Raw genomic sequence first — 20,578 nt, forward strand, 5'->3', positions numbered from 1 at the left:
AACGTGACACAATTTTTAAATATTAATTGCTGCCGTTATCGGGATAAATTTGATAACCCTACCTTAAGCCTAAACTAAAGACTCTGGATGAGTGTAACAAATTATGTCTGTAACGTTAAATACAATTAGAAAACAATTTAATTAAAAAAAAAAAAAAAAAAAAAAATATATATATATATATATATATATATATATTTAAAAAAGGCATGGCCGATATTTTTTTGCCGATTGCGATACTTTGAAAATGACGTGATCGGGACATCTCTAATTTTGATTGTTATTTACATCTGAAGCGCTGCAATGCATGCTATGAGGCATGTTCGATGACAACAGCGTTGACAGCAGGTGGCAGCAGAGGTGGACTGTCTCCCTCAAGGGAGCAGTGATGGCCAAATGAAGCTTCTTGAAGCAATCGTGGTGGTTCATTTGGTCTTATGACAGTCTAATAATGCTGCCGTCAAATAAAGTGTTACCGGTTAATATCTTTTGGTGTAAATATCCTAGTGATGACAGCTACGGTTTATAGTCCAGTGCGGCTTATCTATTAACAAATGCCATTTTTGTGTCAAATTTGGCGGGTGGTGGCTTATAGTCGGGTGCGCCTTATAGTCCGAAAATTATGGTACTTCCGATTAGTAATTCTAACTAAGGATTGCAATTATACACAACTTTAATTTTAGTAAATAATCTAATTTTTCTTTTAATGTAAGTAATTGTTATTTTGAGTTTTATTGACTCGTTTTATCAATTGAATATTGTGAATTTGATTGGAGGAGTTCCATTTACTTGCCTGAGCCAAAGCTTCACTCAGTCAGCAATCAGACAGGCTGTTTAGCTCAGCTGTCTGCCGCTGCCACTGAGGGCTTTGATCCCTGTTTGATTTAACATTCAATATATTTACTTAAAGCCCATTTTACTTAAAATGTGTTTTAACTGTTAACTTGTTTTTATACATTATTAATCTTTTTTCCCCAGCAAAACTTGGAATTTGAGTGAAATTTGTTGACTTGAAAATTCAAGTTCCGTCAGCTTTTTTTATGTGCTGATTTATGGTTTTTGGATAAGTAGTATTGAATTTAATGACTAGATGAAACAATGATGTCACTTTCCTTGTACAACAAATCTGTAATTACTGTTCTTTTAGTCGTGAATGAGGAGAATGGAAAGAATGGGGATGTGTTAAATCCTCACCAATGTTACACTTGTTTCTCCGGGACTGCTAACCCACTCATTACCTTGATGAACTGTGTGTACGTGGTAATGCCAGGTTGCCAGAAACAATTACTCCCTCAAAGGCTAAACGTGGTTAACAGCTTGTCAACAGGAAAGGTCTCATATATTGTTTCTGGCTGTTCTTTTTACACAAGAATGATCAAGAAGTGACAAGGTAATATCAAACGTTACAGCCCAGTGCCTGCCAGGCTGACCGTTGGAAAAAAAAAATCATCATACTGGACAGGATTCCTTGCTTTGAAATGTATAGTGGGAACCACAAATCAACAGCAGGAAACCAGCACTAAACTTGTGTTTGACCATAGTGGTGGAAAAATAAACTGGTAAACGCATTCAACCAACTGAAGGAAGAGACGCTAGCGTGAATTGACAGTCTGCTTTCTTTCAGTTCCAGCCATGTAAGCTAAAGTAGCTTTATTTTAAATGTGATCGCAATGGCCTACATAAGGTGAAATTGAAACAATTTCGACCATTTTGAGACGTTTTTTTTTTTTTTTTAAAACAACATTCGTGTTTACAAGGCCAGTTAGTTGTGTGGCATTTGGCGCTTAACAAAATTGACTAGATGAGTGTGACAACAGGACCTTGGACCTCAGTCAGAGAGCCGTCACTTCAATGACATGGCCAAGAATTGAAAGACATGCTAATCCATTCCCACACTCCGTGTCACAGCAAAGAGCCAGAGAGGGTATGACCTCTACCAGCCCTTTGTAGAGCATCATTGTCCTGAGGTTCATTAAGGAGGTGTGCTCAGAAGTGAATAGGTTTGCAAAAAAGAAAAGGGAAAAAATTCCAACTTTTTTTTGCCAAGTTATCCGAAGAAAAAAACAGCTCCTCTGTAGAAAGTGAAAGGATTAGGAGGAGCAATTTGTGATGGAGGTTGTGAATGTTTTTTGTTTAGCAGCATTTTCTTTCACAGTGTGTCATCGGGGTAAGAGAAAAATGCGGCTTGAGCTCAGAAGAAAATACACGATGACAAATCTGATAAAACTTCAAAGTAAAGGTCATATGTAGCTATCTAAATGTCACAATGAAAGCCTGCTATCAGCAGGGGTCGGAAGCACATTGAGCCCTCTTTAATTTGAGATAAACATTAAATCCAGGGATAACAGGAATTTACACAATATTAGATTAGTAACACGGATTCCTGATTTAAGAGACCCTATTATCATTCTGTCCATCTTTGTGAATTCTTCCACTTGTGCTTCACTGTCACCGTACATTGAAGTCCACACTAAAATACCTTTAGATTACGTATCAAAACATTTTCCAAAGAACCATTATTTTAAGGGAATTTCCATAAAGCTAATCTTTTTCCATCTTGAAAAAAAACTTTTATGGAAAAGCCTCTGGCGCTGCTGTGCAGGGCTAAAACCACAACCTGGTATGTAATGAAATACAATTGAATTATAGGTATGTTAGAACCATATCTGTTATGGCTTCACATACAGTGCGATAAAACTGTTTAAACAACCAGAGCCAAAATGGTCACACAAGATCAACTTTGATATGTCAGGAACACCAAACTGAATAAACAATGTCCTTTCAAATGACATTTGAACAGGGAAAGAAAAAAAAAGTATCATAGTAAGCGCACCAAGAAAGTTACATTGAGTAGAGGTCATGACACTGAAGTCTATTGTTAAGCTTGCCCTCATCTTTGGGGCCACGAAGAGCTGTCTGACTTCAAACCTTGGCTGAATTCTTTTCTTTTGAGATCATTGTGGAGAAAGCAGTGCACTTCATTGTTGACTGCTATACTTTTGAAACTTAGACTCAGCCAGCAAAAAAAATATCAAGAGAAATTCTTCACCTGACCTCTCATTTCTTGATTTGATCAATCCTTTGAGAATACGTATTAGAGCCTGAGATAGAACCCTTCAGTTCACATGAAACAGCAGTAATTTTTGCATTCGGCAAGCGAGTGAAATACACCAGAAAAGCTACAGCACAGTCCACGATGTACGTTGATGATTTGCATTGGCCGAGGTCATACACAGTTTAATATGTACAATATTGTGCCATGTCTGAAAAGACACATTCCATGTGAATTGCTGGTCACATAACTGAAGTGTTGTATTTATGTTTAAAGGCAGCCCAAGTCTGACATGCTGAAACCACAGTTTTCAGAGACTGGACCCCTCCAGATGCTCTGCACTGCAAACATTGGCTATCATTTTTCTTTCATGCTCACTGATCTTGGTAAGGAGATTAGACATCAGTTCAGCCAGAATGGCCGCTGTGTTGGATGCACTAAGGAAGACTATTAGGCAACCATCTGGGGGAAAAGATATGCAGCTCCTCTGCTGCCAGTAATCAGAACCACACAAGTAAAAACAATAAATGTACTTTTCTTTGAGTTCAGATACATCGCTCCATTAGTTCGAAAATATTAGGGATTGACTGATATGGGTTTTTTCAGGACCGATATCGATTATTAGTAGTCAGAGGGGCCGATAACCGATTTTTGGAGCCGATATTCATTTGCAGTAAAAGTGTAAAAATTGGCGTTAAAAAAATGAATAATGCAAACACCGAACTTCAGTAAAATGCCTAAAGCATGTTTGTTGAATCACACAAGTAGAAAATGACAGCTAATAAAAGGGGGTTGCGTGGTTCAGTGATACAGTAGTTGTTCCCCAACCCAGAGATTGTGGGTTCGATTCTCCCCCCGATCACCTCGTCTAAGTATCCTTGAGCAAGATACTAAACCCCACGCTTTGAGTGCCTTAAAAAGGTAGAAAAGCGTAGATCAGAGGACGGGGTGAATACTAGTGCAGGAGAGAGAGGCGCCGCTGCATCCGAGTCGAAATATCCCAGTTTTAACTTGATTCTCTCATATCGGCCGGTCGGATTTAAACAAAAAAAGGCTGATACCTACACGAGTCAAATTTCCAAATATTGGGGTCTATAGACAAGCTTCCGAGGAAGTTCCGCTTTTCTGCTTGCGACTTCCGTTTTGCACTTTCTATAACCAAATCAACAGTGGAGCTGGAGTGGCGTTACTAATCAAAAAAGACAATTTGGAAATGCCACATATATCTGCCATCAACACAACATGGGAGGACAACATGAAGAAATGGCTAAGTCACCACAACCAAAATAGTTTTGTATTTTCTTCATTTAATGGCAGTGGATGGAAACGCAATCAGGGCCCTGAAAAGCGCTGAGGCATCCAGTTGAATGTCTCATAATACATAAATATGGGAAATTTGTGTTCATGAAGGCAGATGTGGAACCAAGACAGTGCTACCACAAAGCAATAACAGGTGAAATTATTTTCAATTTGACTTTAAATCTGTGTGTTGCGTCACCACTGAGACATCTTTAGCTTTGCATTAGCTTCAACGATCAAGAAATGGAAAACACTCATCTACTACATGTCATACACTGGCTTTTTACCCAAAATGCATAAATTCAAGTGTTTCAGGTTTTTTTCCCCGGTTGTTTACAGATGGCAAACGCTGTTAGGCAATGGAAGACAACTTGATGTGCCTCACAACAACACTTACGTTGATGGACATACTGTATATCATTCTACCTTGATGATGGAAGGCTCGATTTATGCTCCACCTTCGTTAATATTTTTTTAATTAATAAATTGTGATTAACTGATGTATTTTGCACATGCACCAATTGTTTTAGATAAAACAAGAAATGTAATCATGTTGTCCAAAAGTTTTATTGCGATCAATATCTGCAATAAAAAGAATGACATACGTACTATTTTTCTTTATATGTACATGGGCGATGAGCTCATAGTACCGTAACTATAACCTAACTAGATGAAATTACCTTATAGTATTTCCTTGTAACAACAAAATCCATGTCAGCCCTTCTGCATTTGGCAACTGTAACATTATTTGTAATTTCGCCTTGTTTTGGTCACTCAAGTGGCCGGCGTGTGAATTTACACGCCATGTTAACGCATGCTACACAGATTGTTAAGACTTTTGTCCACGAGCGATCAATGAAATGCAAAGAACAAACACGCAATCTTTTAGGTGGATCCTTTATGTTAAAACTACTAACCAAATCCTTAATCTGCAGCTGGTTTTGATTTAAGGCGTATGACAAGGTAGATCCACGCTGGCGCTTTGAAGCTGGGCGCTGTTCAAAACATTTCACTTCCAAGCATGTACAGTGCCCTCCATAATTATTGGCACTCCTGAAAAAGATGTGTTTTTTAGCTTCTAATATTTTTTTTTTAATTCAAATAATATGGGACCTTAATGGAAAAAAAGAGAAAAATCCAACCTTCAATACAAGTGCATTCATTCAGTGGGGAAAAAATCCCACATAAAGAAAAAAATATTTGACATCAAATAATGTGTGTCACAATTATTAGAACTCCTAGTGTTAATACTTTGTACAACCCCCTTTTGCCAACAAAACAAGGTCTAGGGACTGAGATGGCCATGGGAGGAGCTTGATTTTGTGTCTGGTGAACCATTTCTGTATAGATTTGGCCATATGTTTAGGGTCATTGTCTTGCTGAAAGACCCAGTGACGACTCATCTTCAGCTTTCGGGCAGAGGGCAACAGATTTTGATTTAAAATGTCCTGGTATTTCAAAGCATTCATGATGCCATGCACCCTCACAAGGTTCCCAGGGCCTTTGGAAGCGAAACTGCCCCACAGCATCGAGCATTGAGCTTTTTGGCAACAAACACTCTAATTGGGTCTGGCGTGCCACGAAAGATGCGCATGCTGAAAAGCACCTCATACCCACTGTGAAGTATGGGGGTGGGTCAGTGATGCTGTGATGATGTATGTGGGATTTTTTCCCCCACTGAACGAATGCACTTGTATTGAAGGTTGGATATTTCTCTTTTTTTCCATTGAGGTCCCATATTATTTGAATTAAAAACAATATTAGAAGCTAAAAAACACATCTTTTTCAGGGGTGCCAATAATTATTGAGGGCACTGTATATTGGTACTTCCAGGAGTTCACACAACCAAGCACAGCACAGAAAGTCCCGGAGTCTCATCTACCTTGTGTTGAATCTATTTTTGGATTTTGCTCTGGTTCGATTTGGCAGTCTAAATATTTGTCTATTTCAACCGCAATTCATGGTGTTCTGCCTAAACCGAAAGTCCGTAGCATAAAATTTCCAAGATGGTGTCACCCATGTTTCGCTCAGGAAACGGTATATATTTTTAAAAAAATGTGACCAATACTGAAAAAATAGCTCGAAAAATAATGTGGAAAAAGAAATTACGCATCAATAGATATTTTATTTTCCCTAGCATTTAGCAATTTTGTTAGTCTATCGTTGTTGAATTGTTGTAAAAATATTAATTTAACTAATGTTTGAGTTGGGTCAACATAATTTATTATGGTCAATTTAACTAAATGACAGGAATTGGGTCAAATTGAATTTACTTTAGTTGGATAAAAAGATTTTATTCATGGTCGTACAGGCCATTTAAATGAGTTTGGTCTATAAAAACCTGCTTAAGTGAAATTTACAACTACATTTTTGAGTCCTCTTGACCTCCCATGGATGTTTGGAATATGGAATAAAACCTGAGTATCCAGAAAAAAACCTTACAGATTACACAGTGACAGGGAAAACAGAAAAGAATGCTAGTGTGTGATGCAGATTTGCTAAAAAGTTAGCCACAAAGACTCCATAAATTACGGACACATATACAGTAGATAAATGTCCGGTAGTCTAAAACAACCCCAGAAGATATTAAACTGAGGATATAAGTAATAATAAAAAGCCTTTTACAAACTTAAGGTTGCTACTCAAAATGGCATCAAGGTAATCTCATGACACTGACTGTCTCTCACAGAGAAAAAGCATTTTCACACGGTCCATTTATTCTTATCACATCATTTGAAATATGCTCCCCTCATTTTATTTCAGGGGAAATGGTGTCTCGCCATGGGTGAATGTTCCCAAAAAGCCAACCCCTCCCACACTAATTGCTGAAGAGAAGAATGGGGAGGACAGAAATAAAAGCAATCTGCAAAAGTGAACAGTAGCGTGGAGACTTGAGCCATTAATCTAAATGTTCTTCCCATTATTATTAGCGCGAAACGCTGATTGTGAGTGTAGCGCAGCTACAACAACAAACAGATAGACTCCATGGGGAAGCAGCTGTCAACATCAAGCCAAAAACAAGTACCGGTAAGCATTTTGCTCCGTTAATTATCTTAACTATTGCAGAAAATGTCAAACTAATACACAAACATAAAAATGACCTCCATGTCGCATCACAACAGCTAAAGGCAACATAAAAACAACGCTGAGCAACTATAAATAAACGATAAACTAATTTTCTTACCTTCGCGGTGTCCCATCTTCATATGGTTGGATAATAACCACTTTAACAGCAACGGAGGTACGTAGCAAGTCAATCATCTGTTCATGGGTGAGTGTAGCCACAGCCACCTTGCAGATCTCCACCAGTCGGCTACCCTGTCTCAAGCCTGCCTTCCAAGCAAAGCCAAAGGGTTCAACATCGGCCACGATTCCTTCAAAGTTTACGTGGAAACCGAGTTGGCCCAGGCCGTTGCGCCGTAAAGTCATCTCTATTGTTTCACAGCCTCTTGTCGTGATCTGAAACAATGATATTAAAGTTTAAGTAAATATGAAAGCAATTATCTCATTTAAATGACTCCATTTAAAATTACATTTGGAATCATTTCATAATATTACATTACTGGTAATAAACAAATTGCCTTAAACCAATCCTCAGTAAATCCTTTATAGTTCTGCATCATTCTACTTGTAGAAGTCAAACAGGGAAAAAAAGAGGTCACAGATAAAAGCACACATCCTATTTTTAGCCTGACAACATAATTTGACCAAGCTATTCGTAGGTCTCACTCCAGCGTGAGTGCACCCACTGTCTTACTGGATGCTTTCCTAAAAGTGTTTTCTGTAGAATCGCTGGAGAAGAAATCACACAGCACTCAATGAGCTTTAATCACTCGCCAGATTAGTCCCGGTTCAGTTGTGCTTGACTGCCACTATATACCCCAGAGTGGCAGCTGGCTTCAGGGACACATTAACTCAGACTTTGGCCTGTCAACACTTGACCAGATTCTCACACTAGCAGAAATCCTACCCTGCTGCGCGAGAGGAGCCGAGACAACCATAGTGGACCACCATAGATCGACTGTGTCTTCTACGTGAGACACAGAATTAGTTTGGTATGATTTGAGTGCTCTGGTTTGTTAATCATTCTCCAATGGCACAGTTCAGTGTGCAAAGATACGACCGAGGGTTTTAAGAAACTGAGGAAACAGTAAAAAAAAAAAAGATTGGCTAATGAATCTGATATTCTGTAAAATCCATCAAGCGGAACACCCCCAAAAAACATGAAAAGGGGACAACAATGAAAGAAAAATGCAATGTACAAAGAAGCTTCTGGTGTGTTTTGCGATGTAACCCACCTTTGAATCAATAACCCCTATAAACAAGAATTTGTTGTTGAGCTGAATACTTGTTTTTTCCTTTTACTGTTAAAATCAGATAAATTCTTTTGAACTCTTTTTGGTAAAGAATTTCACAATGTTGCTCTAAAAAATGACTATTTCAAAACAAGTTCTCAACGAAATGGAACACATTCAAGCTAACGTTTGGTAATCCTAGTGATATTACGTCTAAAAACTTCACAATTAAATTTTTTAGTAAAAAAAAAAAAAAATCAACCCTTTGACAAAAAAAAAATAAAATCAGGAAGAGACGATCGATGCATGTACACCCTTAGAATATAACTAACATATTTCATTTGGATCCACCCACGAACAATAGAGAAGAAGCAATTTTTGCTTTGTGAATCACAGTTAGATAACTTATAATTTTTCAGTGTGTGAAGTTATGTTTAGTCATTGGCTTTCGTTACAATTAAAAAAGAAAAACAAAAACACCATCAAAAGTAAGCCTGAACGATATATCGTTTGAACATCGCCATCGCGATGTGCGCATGCGCGATAGTCCCATCGAAAGGACGTGCGATAGTTTTTTAAAATTATTTTTCCAATCCACAAACCTTTGCTCTGCTTCATTCGCTCACACAGCCTCTCTCACCCCCTTTCCCAGCTCTCAGTCACTGCTGCACTTGCTTATTAAAGTTAACGATGGCTTTGATCTGGCCAAAGAAGCCGGGCAGCAATCTGTCAATCATCGTTTAACTTGTTAAACAGTTTCTGCAAGGAAGCGCGGGCTGGATTGAATGTGTGTGTCTGTGGGGGGAGAATATGGAGACGTTCGAGACATATAAAATAAACGCCAGAAGTGATTATGAGGAATTTGTCATTTCTACGTCACTCCATGAGTCACGGCCATGTTAGGTAAACAGAAGCATTTAAAAAAGCCAAGCATTTTTCTACTACAGTACTTTATTCTTGTTTAAAAATGATTCAGTGGGACAGTTATGTTTAAAACTGATCATAATTATTAGGGCCCGAGCACTCTCAGCGTGCGAGGCCCTATTGTTCTTCGAAGGATTTTAGGGCCCGAGCACTCTCAGCGTGCGAGGCCCTATTGTTCTTCGAAGGATTATTATTATTATTATTTTTTTTTCATGGCAAATGAAAATGGCCAATTTGAAGGCCTGAACATGCTCAAAAACTCAACAAAATTTGCACATACATCCGGCTTCGCGAAAATTTCGACAATTTGGCAACGTTTACAAAAAAAATTAAAAAATGGCTCAGTGGCGCCCCCTTGCAATTTTCAAAATGCCCTTTGCTTTGATGTATTTCAACGTAGGGCGATGAAATTTGGGGAGTGGATATGTTGTCCAGAACCGCTTCAAAAAGTCTAAAGCACCCATATTCCAAACCCAACAGGAAATGGGATATTCTGGATTGAATGTTGAAAAATATAGCATTTTGGGCGAAAACCAGCATGCACGTTTCAGACCGTTGCGCCGAGCCAGTACGTTGGATCTTCCTCAAAATTGGTGTAAGTGTTCATGAGACATATGAGATACTAAGTTGTGAAAATGGTGAGTTTTCGTCCATGGGCCTGACCTGGGCGGGGTACCAAAGTCGGGTGTTTTTTTGGCAACGCGCCAATTTCAGTAAATGATTAATAACTTCCTGATACAAGGTCCAATCTTTTTCATATTTGGCATGCATGTAAGTTGTCTTAACCTGAACACGACTGCATTGAAATATTTTCCATTAGGCCTGGCGCCCCCTTGTGGGAAGAGGAAACACCCTTTTTTACGAAAAAGGCTCCTCCTCCTGGTGAAAAACATCAATTGATCTCAAACCTGCATCAGGGGAGCCTTAAGACATGTCTTTAGGTATCTGATGAAAAATATTGAGTTTTCGTTGATGTTGCAGTATCCAAACAGGAAAGTGAAAAGACCCTCGGCATTTTCTCTCAAAATGGCAAATTTCAAGGTCTGAACATGCTCGAAAACTCACCAAAATGTGCACATACATGTGGCTTCATGTAGATTTCATGAATTTAGCAACATTGCCAAAAGATGTAATAAAATGGCTCAGTGGCGCCCCCTTCAATTTTTAAAAAAGGCCTGTCCTATTAGTTTTTTTCGACGTAGAGTGATGAAATTTGGGGAGTGGATACGTTGTGCAAAACTGCTCCAAAAAGTCTCTTGCACCCTTATTCCAAACCCAACAGGAAATCGGGTATTATGGATTGAATCTTGCATTTTTGTCAAAAACCTGCATGCACGTTTGAGACCATTACGCCGAAGCAGTAAGTTGAATGCTTCTCAAAATTGGTCAGACATCCCAAAAACATGCATGGTAGGCTGATTGAGCACTCTAAATTGTCCGTAGGTATGAGTGTGCGCGTGAATGGTTGTATGTCTCCTTGTGCCCTGCAATTGGCTGGCAACCAGTTCAGGGTGTCCCCTGCCTACTGCCCCGAGTTAGCTGGGATAGGCTTCAGCACCTCCGCGACCCTCGTGAGGAAAAGCGGCATGGAAAATGAACGAATGAATGAATGTTCATGACACATATGAGATGTTAGGTTATCAAAATGGTGACATTTCATTCACGGCCCTTTCCTGGGCAGGGCAGCAAATGTGTCTTATTTTTGACAATACAATTCAGTAAAAGACTACTGTATTTTTCCGACTATAAGTCGTGTTTTTTTTTCTTCATATTTTGGTTTGGGGTGCGACTTATACTCAGCAGTGACTTATGTGTGAAATTATTAACACATTATGATAACATTTCCCATGTTATTTAGGTGTTTTGGACTAATGGTTTTGTAAACTTGTTAGCATGCTATAGTTATCTGAATAACTCTTAATAGCTATGGCCATTTTCATTTGCCATGAAAAAATAATAATAACGAGTGCGCTCCCAGTTGGGCGTGAAAGCGCCACAAACTAAATGCATGCATTTCAATATAAAAAAGTCAATTATACAATTGAACATACATTGCCAAAGGCAGAACGCGAACGTGACCATAGCTATTAACAGTTATTCAGATTACTATAGCATGCTAACAGGTTTACAAAACCATTAGGCCTGGTGCCCCCTGGTGAGTGAAATTATTAACACATTATGATATAATTTCCCGTGTTATTATGGTGTTTTGGACTGATGGTTTTGTAAACTTGTTAGCATGCTATAGTTATCTGAATAACTGTTAATAGCTATGGCCACGTTCGCGTTCTGCCTTTGGCAATGTATGTTCAATTGTATAATTGACTTTTTTATATTGAAATGGATGCATTTAGTTTGTGGCGCTTTCACGCCCACCTGGGAGCGCACTCGCACTTGTTTACGTGAATAAGCGCTCGCACACCAGAAGAAGACAGACAGCTACGTAGCTCTGAGTGAGTGAGTGAGTGAGTGAGTGAGTGAGTGAGTGAGTGAGTGAGTGAGTGAGTGAGTGAGTGAGTGAGTGAGTGAGTGAGTGAGTGAGTGAGTGAGTGAGTGGACTAGTTAGCGAGAGAGAAAGACGGCTGCGAACCTACGTTCATTGTTTATGCCTTTAAAATATCTCTACAGAGGCAACGCCTGCGTGTATCATCTTTTCTGTTGTTGTGTGTTTTCCACCCGCGAGCGGACACTTACAGCCAGTTGTGTGGTTGTTTGAATGGTGTGCTAATGCTAGCGAACGCATGCTAATCTGTTACATTATTGCTGTAATAGTACGTAATTATCATTTATTTACGGTGATGTGAACCTGTTTGCTATCGAGGACCAAATTGATTCAACAAATTATGCGGACATCCAGAATTGTCTTTTTGGAGTTCGCTGTCTATAGCCAGGACCAAGCGGTAGCGTCCTGGTGAGGACAGTATATTCGCATTTCGTTGTTTATGCACTGTACACTGTACATTTATTCAGCATGTTGTTCTCTATTGTATTTTTATATTAAATTGCCTTTCAAGATGACATATCTGTTCTATGTGTTGGATTTTATCAAGCAAATTTCACCCACAAATGCGACTTATACTCCGGTAAGACTTTTGTTTCCTTAAAGCAGAGGGGTCCAATAGGAAAGTCATAATGACCGTGTTCAGGTGCCTAATAAACACTTTTGTTTTGTTAAAGCAGAGGGGTCCGATAAGAAAGTCATAATGACCGTCGCCATTTTCTCTCCCCACTAATTCTGAACATTCAGACATGCAATATATCTGCCTGGATATCTGTCTGTTGTCGACTTTTGTTTGACGTCCGAGTTGCGCCATACGCGAGGGCCCGTCAGTCCTGCTTGCAGGGCTAGTTATTATTATTTTTTCATGGCAAATGAAAATGGCCAATTTGAAGGCCTGAACATGCTCAAAAACTCACCAAATTTTGCATATACATCCGGCTTCGCGAAAATTTCGAAAATTTAGCAACGTTTTTTAAAAAAATCAAAAAATGGCTCAGTGGCGCCCCCTTGAAATTTTAAAAATGCCCTTTGCTTTGATGTTTTTCAACGTAGAGCGATGAAATTTGGGGAGTGGATACGTTGTCCAGAGACGCTTCAAAAAGTCTGCAGCACCCATATTCCAAACCCAACAGGAAATCGGATATTTTGGATTGAATGTTGAAAAACATAGCATTTTGGGCGAAAACCAGCATGCACGTTTCAGACCATTGCGCCCAGCCAGTACGTTGGATCTTCCTCAAAATTGGTGTACGTCTTCATGAGACATATGAGATATTAAGTTGTGAAAATGGTGAGTTTTCGTCCACGGGCCTAACCTGGGCGGGGTACCAAAGTCGGGTGTTTTTTTGGCAACGCGCCAATTTCAGTAAATGATTAATAACTTCCTGATACAAGGTCCAATCTTTTTCATATTTGGCATGCGTGTAAGGTGTCTTAACCTGAACACGACTGCATTGAAATATTTTCCATTAGGCCTGGCGCCCCCTTGTGGGAAGAGGAAACACCCATTTTTACGAGAAAGGCTCCTCCTCCTGGTGAAAAACATCAATTGACCTCAAACCTGCATCAGGGGAGCCTTAAGACATGTCTTTAGGTATATGATGAAAAATATTGAGTTTTCGTTGATGTAGCAGTACCCAAACAGGAAAGTGAAAAGACCCTCGGCATTTTGTCACAAAATGGCCAATTTCCAGGTCTGAACATGTTCGAAAACTCACCTAAATTTGCACATACATGCGGCTTCATGTAAATTTCATGAATTTAGCAACATTGCCAAAAGATGTAATAAAATGGCTCAGTGGCGCCCCCTTCAATTTTTAAAAAAGGCCTGTCCTATTAGTTTTTTTCGACGTAGAGTGATGACATTTGGGGAGTGGATACGTTGTGCAAAACTGCTCCAAAAAGTCTCTTGCACCCATATTCCAAACCCAACAGGAAATCGGGTATTAGGGATTGAATCTTGCACAACATGGCATTTTTGTCTAAAACCAGCATGCACGTTTGACACCATTACGCCGAGGCAGTAAGTTGAATGCTCCTCAAAATTGGTCAGACTATTATTGACACATATGAGATGTTAGGTTATCAAAATGGTGACATTTCATTCACGGCCCTTTCCTGGCCAGGGGAGCAAATGTGTCTTATTTTTGACAATACAATTCAGTAAATGACTATAAGTCACGTTTTTTTTCATATTTTGCTTTGGGGTGCGACTTATACTCAGCAGCGACTTATGTGTGAAATTATTAACACATTATGATAAAATTTCCCATGTTATTTTGGTGTTTTGGACTAATGGTTTTGTAAACTTGTTAGCATGCTATAGTTATCTGAATAACTCTTAATAGCTATGGCCACGTTCGCGTTCTGCCTTTGGCAATGTATGTTCAATTGTATAATTGACTTTTTAGGGCCCGAGCACTAGGCGTGCGAAGGCCCTATTGTAATGCAAAGGATTATTATTATTATTATTATTATTATTCTTCTTTCTTCATGGCAAATGAAAATGGCCAATTTGGAGGCCTGAACATGCACGAAAAGTCACCAAAATTTGCACATACGTGCAGATTCGCGTAAAATTTGATAATCTTGCGTCGTTTTTAAAAAATTTCAAAAAATGGCTCAGTGGCGCCCCCTTGACCCTTAAAATTTTCAAAAAGGCCTCTCCTCTCAGGTTTTCAACGTAGAGCGATGAAATTTGGGGAGTTGATACCTTATGCCTAACTGTTCAAAAAAGCCTCTTGCACCCATATTCCAAATCCGACAGGAAATCGGATATTTTGGATCAAATGTGAAATTTTTTCGGTTCACAGTTGGAGTTTACGTTTGGAGGCCTGAACATGCACGAAAACTCACCAAAATTTGCACATACATGCAACTTTGCGTAAATTTTGATAATCTACAAAAAAATTTAACAAAATCGCTCAGTGGCGCCCCCTTGAAATTTTCAAAAAGGCCTTTCCTATTAGGTTTTTTCAACGTAGAATGATGAAATTTGGTGAGTCGATACATTGCGTAAAACTGCTCCAAAAAGTCTCTTGCACCTATATTCCAAATCCAACAGGAAGTCGGAAATTTTGGATCAAATGCGAAATTTTATCGATTTACATTTGAGACCTTGTCGCTGAAGAAAATAGTTGGATCGTCTTCAAAATTGGTCAGACTATACAGGAGACATATGAGATCTTAAGTTTTCAAAATGGTGAGTTTTCATCCAAGGGTCTGGCCTGGGCGTAGTCCCAAAGTTGGCCATTTTTGGGCAAAACACCAAATTCAGAAAATGATTAAAAACTCCGTGATACAACGTTCAATCTTTTTCATTTCTAGCAAGTATATGAGATATCCCAGCCTGAACACGACTGCATTTAAATTTTACCCATTAGGCTTGGCGCCCCCTAGTGGGAACAGGAAATGGCCTTCTTTACGAGACAGGCTCCTCCTCCAAGGGAAAAAAATCTATTGACCTCAAACCTGTTTCAGGGGAGCCTCAAGACATGTGTTCAGGTGCCTAATGAAAAATATTGAGGTTTTGTAGAAGCGGAGAGGTACAAACTGGAAGTGAAAATGACCGTCAACAATTTGTCTCGCCAAAAACTTTGAACAGTCATAACTCGGCAGATATACAACATATCTGCGCCAAACTTCCCGTGTTTGTTGAGAGTCATACCCTGAAGGTTCTTGTAGGGGTCATTTGCATCAACTCTACAGTGCCAACTAGTGGCGACAGAAAGAAGTTTGAAAAAAGGCCTTTCCTATTGGGTTTTTTCAACATAGAGTGAGGAAATTTGGGGAGTAGATACCTTATGCAAAACTGCTCCAAAAAGTCTCTTGCACCCGTATTCCAAATCCAACAGGAAATCGGGTATTTTGGATCGAATGTGAAATTTTTATCGGTTCACAGTAGGAGTTTACATTTGGAGGCTTCAACGTGCATGAAAACTCACAAAAATTTGGACATACATGCAGCTTTGCGTAACGTTCAATAATCTTGCAACGTTACGAAAACATGTAACAAAATGGCTCAGTGGCGCCCCCTTGAAATTTTCAAAAAGGCCTCTCCATTTAGGTTTTTTCAACGTAGAGGGATGAAATTCGGAGAGTCGATACCTTGTACAAAACTGCTCCAAAAAGTCTCTTGCATGCGTATTCCAAACCCAACAGGAAATTGGGTATTTTGGATTGAATGTGAAATTTTTATCGATTTACAGTGTGCACATTTTACACCTTGGCACCTAGGGAATTAGTTTGATCATTCTCAAAATTGGCGAGACTGTTCATGAGGCATATGAAATCTTAAGTTATCAAAATGGTGTGTTTTCATTCACGGGCCTGACCTAGGCGGGGTGCCAAAGTCGGCCATTTTTTCGGCAAAACACCGAATTCGGAAAATGACTGATAACTCCCTCATACAACGTTCAATCTATTTTAAATCTGGCATGTGTGTGAGGTATACCAGCCTGAGCAGGACTGGATTGAAAATTTACCATTTGTGCCTGGCGCCTCCTAGTGGGAACAGGAAATGCCCTTTTTTACGGGACACACTCCTCCTCTAAAGGGAAAAAAATCAATCTACCTCAAACATGCTTAAGGGAAGCCTTAAGACCTGTCTTCAGGTGCCTGATGAAAAATATTGAAGTTTCGTTGAAGCGGAGGGGTCCAAACAGGAAAGTGAAAATGACTGTCAACAATTTTTCTCTCCAAAAACTTTGAACAGTCATAACTCGCCAGATATACACCATATCTGCGCCAAACTTCCCGTGCTTGTTGAGAGTCATACCCTGAAGGGCCTTGTAGGGGTCATTTGCATCAACCCTACAGCGCCAACTAGTGGCAATAGAAAGTCACTCGTTTTTCCAATACATGTCCAGTTCTTCTCAGGTTGGTCATTGTAGTTTGAAGACCTATTGTAATACTTATTTACGGCCCATGTCCACGTGTCTCTGTCTGTTGCCGTTATGACCCTTTATTCGCCATTTAAAGGAAATATTTTTTTTCAGAGACTCAGGCAGCTTATAGTGCCACAATATTTGGCACACTTGGTCGAATTGGCCCAGTTAGAAGATTAATTTTGGTTTTGAATAAGGGCTTGGCTGCACAGCTCAGTAGTGGCTCCTTTTTTGTAGTACTCTCTCCAATAGGGGTTTTTATCTCTTGGGTGTGGGAATGTAAATAGGCGACTTTCGAGCATGTTAGGTTCTAATGAGATGATTAGAGAGGAGGATCTGCCACCACCCTGACCTGCACACAGTCCGAGTTGCGTGACGTCCGAGTTGCGCTAGATTGCGAGGGCCCGTTCAGTCCTGCTTGCAGGCCTAGTTTAAATTGAAATGGATGCATTTAGTTTGTGGCGCTTTCACGCCCACCTGGGAGCGCACTCGCACTTGTTTACGTGAAGAAGAGCGCTCGCACACCAGAAGAAGACAGACAGCTACGTAGCTCTGAGTGAGTGAGTGAGTGAGTGAGTGAGTGAGTGAGTGAGTGAGTGAGTGAGTGAGTGAGTGAGTGAGTGAGTGAGTGAGTGAGTGAGTGAGTGAGTGAGTGAGTGAGTGAGTGAGTGGGCGAGTTAGCGAGAGGGAAAGACGGCTGCGAAGCTACGTTCATTGTTTATGCTTTTAAAATATCTCTACAGAGGCAACGCCTGCGTGTATCATCTTTTCTGTTGTTGTTGTGTGTTTTCCACCCGCGAGCGGACACTTACAGCCAGTTGTGTGGTTGTTTGAATGGTGTGCTAATGCTAGCGAACGCATGCTAATCTGTTATGTTATTGCTGCAATAGTACCTAATTATCATTTATTTACGTTGATGTGAACCTGTTTGCTATCGAGGACCAAATTGATTCAACAAATTATGCGGACGTCCAGCATTGTCTTTTTGGAGTTCGCTGTATATAGCCAGGACCGAGCGGTAGCGTCCTGGTGAGGACAGTATATTCGCATTTCGTTGTTTATGCACTGTACACTGTAGATTTATTCAGCATGTTGTTCTCTATTGTATTTTTATATTAAACTGCCTTTCAAGATGACATATCTGTTCTATGTGTTGGATTTTATCAAGTAAATTTCCCCCAAAATTGCGACTTATACTCCGGTAAGACTTATATATGTTTTTTTTCTCTTTGTTGGGCATTTTCTGGCTTGTGCGACTTATACTCAGGTGCGACTTGTAGTCCGAAAAATACGGTAATAACTTCCTGATTGAAGGTGCAATCTTTTTCATATTTGGCATGAATGTGAAGTATTTCAGCCTGCACATGACTTTATTGAAATATTACTCATTACGCCTGGCGCCCCCTAGTGGGAACAGGAAACACACTTTTAATTAAATAGGAAGGCTCCTGCTTCTCAGGGTCAAAAATCAATTGACCTCAAACCTGAATCAGCGGAGCCTTAAGACATGTGTTCAGGTGCCTGATCAACAATTTTGTTTCGTTAAAGCAGAGGGGTCCAAAAGGAAAGTCATAATGACCGTGTTCAGGTGCCTAATAAACAATTTTGTTTTGTTAAAGCAGAGGGGTCCCATAGGAAAGTCATAATGACCGTCGCCATTTTCTCTCCCCACTAATTCTGAACATTCAGACATGCAATATATCTTTATTATTATTTTTTCATGGCAAATGAAAATGGCCAATTTGAAGGCCTGAACATGCTCAAAAACTCACCAAAATTTGCATATACATCCGGCTTCGCGAAAATTTCGAAAATTTAGCAACGTTTTTTAAAAAAATCAAAAAATGGCTCAGTGGCGCCCCCTTGAAATTTTAAAAATGCCCTTTGCTTTGATGTTTTTCAACGTAGAGCGATGAAATTTGGGGAGTGGATACGTTGTCCAGAGATGCTTCAAAAAGTCTGCAGCACCCATATTCCAAACCCAACAGGAAATCGGATATTTTGGATTGAATGTTGAAAAACATAGCATTTTGGGCGAAAACCAGCATGCACGTTTCAGACCATTGCGCCGAGCCAGTACGTTGGATCTTCCTCAAAATTGGTGTACGTCTTCATGAGACATATGAGATATTAAGTTGTGAAAATGGTGAGTTTTCGTCCACGGGCCTAACCTGGGCGGGGTACCAAAGTCGGGTGTTTTTTTGGCAACGCGCCAATTTCAGTAAATGATTAATAACTTCCTGATACAAGGTCCAATCTTTTTCATATTTGGCATGCGTGTAAGGTGTCTTAACCTGAACACGACTGCATTGAAATATTTTCCATTAGGCCTGGCGCCCCCTTGTGGGAAGAGGAAACACCCATTTTTACGAGAAAGGCTCCTCCTCCTGGTGAAAAACATCAATTGACCTCAAACCTGCATCAGGGGAGCCTTAAGACATGTCTTTAGGTATATGATGAAAAATATTGAGTTTTCGTTGATGTAGCAGTACCCAAACAGGAAAGTGAAAAGACCCTCGGGATTTTGTCACAAAATGGCCAATTTCGAGGTCTGAACATGCTCGAAAACTCACCTAAATTTGCACATACATGCGGCTTCATGTAAATTTCATGAATTTAGCAACATTGCCAAAAGATGTAATAAAATGGCTCAGTGGCGCCCCCTTCAATTTTTAAAAAAGGCCTGTCCTATTAGTTTTTTTCGACGTAGAGTGATGAAATTTGGGGAGTGGATACGTTGTGCAAAACTGCTCCAAAAAGTCTCTTGCACCCATATTCCAAACCCAACAGGAAATCGGGTATTAGGGATTGAATCTTGCACAACATGGCATTTTTGTCTAAAACCAGCATGCACGTTTGACACCATTACGCCGAGGCAGTAAGTTGAATGCTCCTCAAAATTGGTCAGACTATTCATGACACATATGAGATGTTAGGTTATCAAAATGGTGACATTTCATTCACGGCCCTTTCCTGGCCAGGGGAGCAAATGTGTCTTATTTTTGACAATACAATTCAGTCAATGACTATAAGTCGCGGTTTTTTTCATATTTTGCTTTGGGGTGCGACTTATACTCAGCAGCGACTTATGTGTGAAATTATTAACACATTATGATAAAATTTCCCATTTTATTTTGGTGTTTTGGACTAATGGTTTTGTGAACTTGTTAGCATGCTATAGTTATCTGAATAACTCTTAATAGCTATGGCCACGTTCGCGTTCTGCCTTTGGCAATGTATGTTCAAATGTATAATTGACTTTTTTTATATTGAAATGGATGCATTTAGTTTGTGGCGCTTTCACGCCCACCTGGGAGCGCACTCGCACTTGTTTACGTGAAGAAGAGCGCTCGCACACCAGAAGAAGACAGACAGCTACGTAGCTCTGAGTGAGTGAGTGAGTGAGTGAGTGAGTGAGTGAGTGAGTGAGTGAGTGAGTGAGTGAGTGAGTGAGTGAGTGAGTGAGTGAGTGAGTGAGTGAGTGAGTGAGTGAGTGGGCGAGTTAGCGAGAGGGAAAGACGGCTGCGAAGCTACGTTCATTGTTTATGCTTTTAAAATATCTCTACAGAGGCAACGCCTGCGTGTATCATCTTTTCTGTTGTTGTTGTGTGTTTTCCACCCGCGA

At 39.8% G+C, this 20,578-nt stretch overlaps 1 protein-coding gene across 11 annotated transcripts in view; it reads right to left on the reverse strand.

Annotated features, from left to right (window-relative positions):
• The window catches only part of LOC130923410 (signal-induced proliferation-associated 1-like protein 2), a 140,634-nt gene that overhangs the window by 33,533 nt on the left and 86,523 nt on the right, over nucleotides 1–20,578 (reverse strand). For all 11 annotated transcript variants that reach the window (XM_057849099.1, XM_057849094.1, XM_057849093.1 and 8 more), the window contains one exon: nucleotides 7,533–7,807. In XM_057849099.1, coding sequence (XP_057705082.1) covers nucleotides 7,533–7,807 — 275 coding nt within the window. The remainder of the gene's footprint in view (nucleotides 1–7,532; nucleotides 7,808–20,578) is intronic.

The sequence above is a fragment of the Corythoichthys intestinalis genome, chromosome 10, assembly GCF_030265065.1.
Source record: "Corythoichthys intestinalis isolate RoL2023-P3 chromosome 10, ASM3026506v1, whole genome shotgun sequence".
NCBI classification, from domain to species: Eukaryota; Metazoa; Chordata; class Actinopteri; order Syngnathiformes; family Syngnathidae; genus Corythoichthys; species Corythoichthys intestinalis.